Source organism: Aptenodytes forsteri, unplaced genomic scaffold (assembly GCF_000699145.1).
Source record: "Aptenodytes forsteri isolate BGI_AS27 unplaced genomic scaffold, ASM69914v1 Scaffold66, whole genome shotgun sequence".
Classification (NCBI taxonomy): Eukaryota; Metazoa; Chordata; class Aves; order Sphenisciformes; family Spheniscidae; genus Aptenodytes; species Aptenodytes forsteri.
The window spans coordinates 2,681,165-2,688,751 of NW_008795131.1; the positions used below are offsets into that span (position 1 = coordinate 2,681,165).

Sequence of the window (7,587 nt, forward strand, 5' to 3'; positions counted from 1 at the left end):
CCGCCCAGGGCGGGCGGCCAGCGGTTGCGCTCCGGCTGGCTGGTGAGGCTGCGCCAAACTTGCAGGAGCTTTTTGCCTTGGAAGTTTTGCGTTGGATTTCCTAGCAGAAGTGCCGCAGCGGGGTTTTTTTTCTTGTCACATGTTTTAACGTCAGTGCAGAAACGCTAATCTTTCTGGAACTGTATGAAGCCGTTGCTCTGGCGGCAAAATTAAAAGCAGAGCTTTAAAACGCTACATTAGACGTCCGCATGGATCAACGTGCATCTCCATCTCATGCTGTCGTAAACGGTTCGCCCTGTAATCTGTAGTTTGTCATTTTGTAATGTTCGTATAGATCCTGTTAAGGGTTTGGGGGAATTTTATTACGAGATCTCTGTTTATATTTTTCTAGTGCTGCTGTTGCTTTTTTACATTGTTTTGTATATTAAACACTTGCTGTTGCTTAAACTGCTACTGCATTTATTTTTTGCTGTTTAAATACTAGCGACAGTCGTGGAGTCTTTGAGATAACCAGATACTCTGTATCACAGTTGGAATACCCACACTGCATATAAACTGTAGAGACGTTGTTTGACAGCTGAAGGCTTGAACGCTTCTCAACCTGCAGGAAAAAGCACTGTCTGTCACCTCAATAATCAATAAAGTACTTGGCTTAAAAAAAATGTCGCTTCCATCACACTGTTAATGTTGCCAAGAACAAGGTCTGAGGGGGGTGGCAAGAAAGTTGAATTTGTTCTCTCTCATGTTCCAATAATTCAGTCTCAGGGAGCAATTAAAAAACTCATTAGTTATTGTGAATTTAAAAAAATTGCTGTGACTGAAATCTTTATGGCAGAACTGTGGTCTCGAATGCACACTGGCAACCTAATTTGTTTCTTAGGTGCCTTTTGGCAAACAGATAAAGGAGGATGAGAACGGACTTGAAATTAAAACAGAACTGAAAAGCAGGGAATATAAGAGCAGGAAAGAAGGGGAAGCGTCAGGAAAGTGTAAGGGGAAAAATGTTTAACTGAAAGTTATCTCTAGGCGTCGTGCATGTCTTACAGGGATCAGAAAGACGACGTCGCAGCCAGAGCAGTTGAGATCATTAAACTGGAAGTGAGCGAGATGTAAAGTCTGGACTATCTTGTTTAATCTCTGTGGTGCTGGTCCCTGGTACCTCCTGAAAGGTGTAAGCCTAGTAGTAGCAAGAACAGATCCGTTGTCGTTTTGAATAGGCACGGCCAGTCTAGAAAATCTGAAGAATCGTTTAAATGGAGAGTTTACTCATAAGCCATACAGTTGTTTGCGTTAATTATAATGGTGAAAAAACCAGCCTTAATCTTTGTGTTTGTGATAAATGAAAACATAAGTATAGACTGAAGGACTGCTAGCATTCCAGCCAGAATACCATTGCATTTCTTGGTTTTGTGAAATGAGAAGGAATCCTGAAAATAGTGGAATGGTATCTAAAGCGAATTTTGTTCATACTGAGAAAGAAAACCGTAGTTCACAGGGGCAAAAATAGCATGTGTGAACTTTGCCAGAACCGTTGGGTAACTTGAGAAGGTGTTCTAGGAACGTGATGGGTGTTTATTCTCCGTGTTTGCTGAATTTTTTTTTAATTCATTTGTTGGCATCTAATGGTAGGGTCAAGGGCAGCTTTAGTGGGTTTTATTGTGAAACAGATGTCAGTAAGCTGGGTTTCTCTAATAAATGTTATCAAGAGGACATGAGCTAGCAACTCTGTGACCTGGAAACAAACTTGAACTTTTGGACTCTGTAATTGCTTGTGGTGCTAGTAGGTGGAACCAGGGGTTAAATTCCCCTCTAGATCACCCACCAAAATAAACCAGCCTCTGTAAACGTTAATGTTTAAATGGTTTGGAAGCTATTGAAAGTTTCTAATTTTATTCGGTTAGTGTTTTCACTTATATAATACTTAAAAATGCACTCCTTGGCTTGATCTGCTTTTTGCAGATCTCGATGTTGTTTTTTTTCTTTCTGATTCTCTGAATTTCGCACGTCACTCAATATATTGTTATTCAGCCTGTAGATTCCAGGCTGTTCCTCACCAACTTGCAGTTGTTATGTACATATTTTTAAAAATAAAAATGTTAAGGTATGGTATAAAGCTTATTAGAAGCTTGCCCATTAAAGTCTATTTGCATTCATTCCAGCTATCTGCTTGGTTTGCACTTCTTTTGCCATGTAGAGCCACAGTTATAGGGAAGTATTATCTTGCATAAGGGATCAAGTTGAAAATTCTTTGAAGAAAATATCTCTTCAGAATTGAACTACATTCTTTAATGGTGACTAGTTCTGATGTTGAAGTGCTTGAGCCTTCTTTAGTAATATTTGCATGCATTGATCTATCTGAACAATTATTGGTCAGAAAAGATTTTTAGCATCAGAGTAAAGCTTAATTCTTTCATCCCTATTGGGATTTGATTATTATCAATATAGAATAATAAAACCTCAGTAGATTATTTGGTTCTAGTGCATATGAATCCCAGTTCATCTAGTCACATAATCTTTATTATTGTTCTAATTTGCATAATACTGTAATAGGATTTTAAAATTCAATGTAAAAGCAACTATAAAAAAAAAAAAGCAGTACCTTAGCATTTTTCAGATTCACTTGGGGGTGTGTGAAATTGTTACCTCTAATATTTTAAGTGATTGAGTAACAACGCAGTCAGGTAAAACAGTGGTTCCATGTGTCACCATTTGAGATATGTGGAAGTATTGCAAATCTTGCACAGAATTTTGTAGATTTCTTATCTTCTACTGATAATTTATTATTCCTGACCTTTAGGCTTATTTAATTATATAATATAAAATATAATTCTATATATAATCATTATATATATATAAGGAGTTGTAAAACACATCAGTGCATCTATTTTTAACACTGCTTTTTTTCTTTTGTTATAATTAATCTTCCTTCTACCCCTCCCATCCCCAGGGTCAATTAAGTGAGAGCATGGACCATGGAGGAGTTGGCCAATATGACCTGTAAGTTGCTGCTAGAAAATGTTCTGTACCATTCATGCCAACCACATATAACTTCTAATTTTGTTACATTGTTAAGTTAAATAGAAAATTTTGTCATTCTTGTTCAATTTTGAGTTGTTTCTAGTAGTTTCACTATTTCTTCACATTAAAATTTGTGAGTTGTATCTTGAAATAAAATAATAATAATAAAAAAAAATTCTGGCAAAACTTGCTGTTGTCTTTTAATCCTTGTTTCTCCTAATATTATCTATCGTACTTGAATAATATTTGTAATATCAATGTAATGCACTGTCTGCAGAACATTGTACATTCTGCTCATTTTATAAAGGCTCCAGTTGCAGATTTGCGTAGCAGTCTGAAGCCGATGAGAATTCAGAAGTTCTGATTTGAAGTTCAGGAGACGGCTACCTTTAGCAATACTTCATTTCCAGATTTCCAGATTGTTTCAGCATACCATGTTGTGAGAAGAAAGCAGCGATAGTTAAAACAGTTGAGTTACATTTACTTTAGCAGGATCAATCTGTTAGTCTTTTGCAAAACTGCAGCATAATGTAGAAGCATCATTAAATTATGGTTCAGTCTTCTTTTGTGGCATGTTCAGAGTTGTGAGACGTTTTTTGTTACAGCTTTTTCTGCAAGATGTGTGTTATAGAAGTCTCACCATGACTGTTGGGGCTGCTGAATATGATTTGAAAATTAAACACACTTAGCAGGATCAATCTGTTAGTCTTTTGCAAAACTGCAGCATAATGTAGAAGCATCATTAAATTATGGTTCAGTCTTCTTTTGTGGCATGTTCAGAGTTGTGAGACGTTTTTTGTTACAGCTTTTTCTGCAAGATGTGTGTTATAGAAGTCTCACCATGACTGTTGGGGCTGCTGAATATGATTTGAAAATTAAACACACCTTATAGCCTTGCTTTTACTTGAGGTCTTGTAGGAATGTCTAAGTCAGTTTGAGGCTTTGGTCTTTTAAACTTAATTCTGGTATAATACAGAGATGTATTATGCATAAAAATGAAGGAATCTGAAGGAAATCTTGATACTGCAAATCCCCAAAATTTGCAGGTGATCTTTTCTGTGCAAGTTGCAACTTTCTGCTTTGCGCACACCTAAATAAAATTTCTGATGCTGAGAATTCTCCAAATCTCCAAAGCAGTCATTCAGTTATGTCAGATATACTGTATGCTTTTCAGAAAGTAATTTGCTTGCTTACTTTCATTTGATCATTTTTGAGTATCAGATAGCCTTATATTCTTGTTTCGGTTTTATCCCAGTGGCATGGAACATTGTGAAAAATTTGAGATTTCAGAAACTAGTGTAAACAGAGGTCCAGAAAAGATCCGACCAGAGTGCTTTGAGTTACTGCGCGTACTTGGCAAAGGTGGCTATGGAAAGGTAAGGAACTCTTTTCTACAGAAGTAAATCCATTACGCTGAAGGCAGTTAAAGCGCTTGCTTGCTGCCTTTGGCAAGGTCTAATCTTCCCATCCTGTTTTCTGAAAAGTTCCTTCTACCAGAAGGTAACCTCAGGGCTGCCAAGGTTGGTGTCGTGGGACCGAGGTCGCTGGCAGAGCCTCACAGCTGGTGGCAGTAGAAAATGTCCCAAACTGGTTTTGGTTCCAATCACTAGCTGTTCTCCTTCAGGCAGCATTGCAGTTTGTAGGTGATCTCATCTCTCTTTTCGCAGAACTTTTGTTTTTAACTTAAGATGTCTAATGCGGTCATAATATGTGATTGCTTTTGTATTGGTGTTGTATAGGTATTTCAAGTACGAAAAGTAACTGGAGCAAACACCGGGAAAATATTTGCCATGAAAGTTCTTAAAAAGGTAACCTGAATGTTCACGTTTCGCTACTGTCTGAATCTAAAAAAAAAAAATCTATCCCTCCCTTTAGCTATTACAATTACCTAATTATATAATATACCTAAAATTAAACTTTATCTGTGATATACACAGTTGTTATCCAGGTACAGTTGGAATTATAATTAGCCTTTAAATTGTTCTGTGTGTAGTTCTTAGCAGCTAATTTAAATAGCTCAGGAGGTTCCTTCCAACCTAAATTATTGTATGATTCTATGAAATAAATAAAGAATTAAACTTCCACAAGAAACTCGTCATGTTATGTATACATGATGATGAAATTTTCTTTTTTTTTGCATTATGTTGTTGAATCATACGTAGTGTTGTGATTTAGTAAACTCAGAAGGGAATCAAGTATAAAAGTCTGCCTTGGTTAGCATGTTCTTGTGCTCAAATCTCTCTGCTTTTTGTAGGCAATGATTGTAAGGAATGCAAAGGATACAGCTCATACAAAAGCAGAGCGGAATATACTGGAGGAAGTGAAACATCCCTTCATCGTAGACTTAATTTACGCCTTTCAGACTGGTGGAAAACTCTACCTCATCCTTGAGTATCTCAGTGGTCAGTATATGAAATTGTGTTACCTGCTTCCTGGTATCTTATATAATTGAGAATTTGGATTTCTTATTCTACTTATAAAAAGCCAGCTAACTATTGGCATGGCGTCTTAAAAATGTAAAATAGGTTAGCATTAAGAATACATAGAATAACATAAATAAACCTTCCAATTCAATAAAATAAAGATGAATGAAACATAAAACAGTTACTTTTCATGATGGTACAGGAGGGGAAGATTTTTAATACCTTTTCTTCCATCAGGCTTGTAATTCCTGTATGTTACGCTTAGATCCTATGCAGTCATACGGAGTACCTGAGGTTTTGGTCCTTGCAGGTTCTTTGTGAAACAAGACAGCGTTATCTTTATTTCACGGATAGAAACAGGCACAGATTAGAAGCAATTTGCTCAAGTTATAACAATAGGAAAAAACAGGGACAGAAATGCTGTTATTTTTTTCAGCGTGCTCTTTTGATTTCTTTTGGCATTTCTTTAGTTGCTAGAATTCTGAGAATAGCAGAATAGTAAATTCTCAGGTTTTTTTTGTGAAACAGCTCAGCTTTCTGAGCAGGACAGAATACCTGTTGCTTATAGTTTTTCTAGAAAATAGACTTTTGACTGACTAAAAATGATAGACTACACATTAATAGAGTATATTTTCTCATGACAGGAGGAGAACTATTTATGCAGTTAGAGAGAGAAGGGATATTTATGGAAGACACAGCTTGGTAAGTGAAACTATTTTGGTAAATTAATTGCTTAAATGGTATATTCTGGCTTGAAAAACTGTAACTACTCATTCATTTCTTAGTCTAGTGAAAAGAGCAGTTAACTGGGTTTTGGGAAGACGTATGTGTTCTGTACTTACCCGTTTGTGCTAGTCTTACTACAGAAGAGGGTCCATTGCTGGTTGCTGAGTGAGGCTGTATTACGTAGGGTTGCGGTAAAGGAGGTGTTTTGAGTGTTAGAGAAAAGACTGTCAAAAACTTGCTGTAAATGCAATTTTTTTTTGTTCTTGATCCACACACAATTTTACCAGCCAGTTACAGGATTTCCAAGTCACTGTAACAGCTGTATTCTAACAATCGGATGTGTGAAGTGATAAAGGTAATTATGCTAATGAAGGAGAAAAAGCCTTTTGAGTAGTGATATTTCACATATAAACAAGTTGAAATTATCCCTTATCGATTAGGCTTCACACAACTGAATACAGTTGTATCTTCCTACAGTGCATGCCGATAATGCCGTAGAAAAGCTTTGATGTACATGCGGGGCTGTAATACTGTTCCACAGATAGCACTCTGGGTGCTGCCAGTTATCTTCTTAGCTTTATTTTTTTTCTTCAACTTTGCCATCTAGATGTGGTAATACAGATTGAAACATATTTTAACCACTAATTGGTAAATTCAGATTCCTCCAAATATATTCATGATAAGAGAGCTACTGAACAGGTAAACCTAATGGTAATGGCGTAATTCTGTAGTTCATCTTGGAGTCTGTATGCCTTTTGGCAAACCAACCTCAAAGGCATCATTGTTTCTCTCATTTATTCTCTCATACACTTCTAATGATACTTTCTAGGAACCGTTGCTATGTATGTAGTAGTCTTAGTGCTCAAGATGCTTTGCATGATTGAGTATGTCTTAATTTTGTGGCATATGTTTCCTTTCAGCTTTTACTTGGCAGAAATCTCAATGGCACTGGGGCACTTGCATCAAAAAGGAATCATCTACCGTGATCTGAAGCCAGAAAATATCATGCTTAATCATCAAGGTAGAAATATAGTAACAGTTACATTGCCAGTCATTTGAAAACAATTCTTCAAAGGTCACAACGCTTCACTCTTATGTGAATTTCCTTAGAACGGCATGTTCGTTGTCACTCTTGGTATAACTGAAGAATTGCCAAAGCTAATTGCTTTCCCTTAAACACAGCTTCTTCGGCTCTAATAGGCCCCAGCAAGCTCCAGGTTCTATGTGTATAATAGACACAGGTGTTTTTTGAATGGTTGACTTGCTATTTCTGCAGCTCTGAGATTTTTCTTCTACTGGGTCATTGTAAAGTACGTAAAGATCTGTGTCTTCAGTGTAGCATCAGTGACATTTTATAGAATTATAGAATCATTAAGGTTGGAAAAGAGCTCTAAGATCATCGAGTCCAACCATCGACCCA

General features: G+C 36.7%; 1 protein-coding gene across 1 annotated transcript in view; it reads left to right on the forward strand.

Annotated features, from left to right (window-relative positions):
* The first annotated feature begins 2,950 nt into the window (after window positions 1-2,950).
* RPS6KB1 (ribosomal protein S6 kinase B1) overlaps window positions 2,951-7,587 on the forward strand; it is a 14,405-nt gene continuing 9,768 nt past the window's right edge. The window contains exons 1-6 of the mRNA XM_009278217.1: window positions 2,951-2,997; window positions 4,274-4,394; window positions 4,758-4,826; window positions 5,273-5,420; window positions 6,086-6,143; window positions 7,088-7,188. Coding sequence (XP_009276492.1) covers window positions 2,966-2,997; window positions 4,274-4,394; window positions 4,758-4,826; window positions 5,273-5,420; window positions 6,086-6,143; window positions 7,088-7,188 — 529 coding nt within the window. The 5' untranslated portion in view covers window positions 2,951-2,965. The remainder of the gene's footprint in view (window positions 2,998-4,273; window positions 4,395-4,757; window positions 4,827-5,272; window positions 5,421-6,085; window positions 6,144-7,087; window positions 7,189-7,587) is intronic.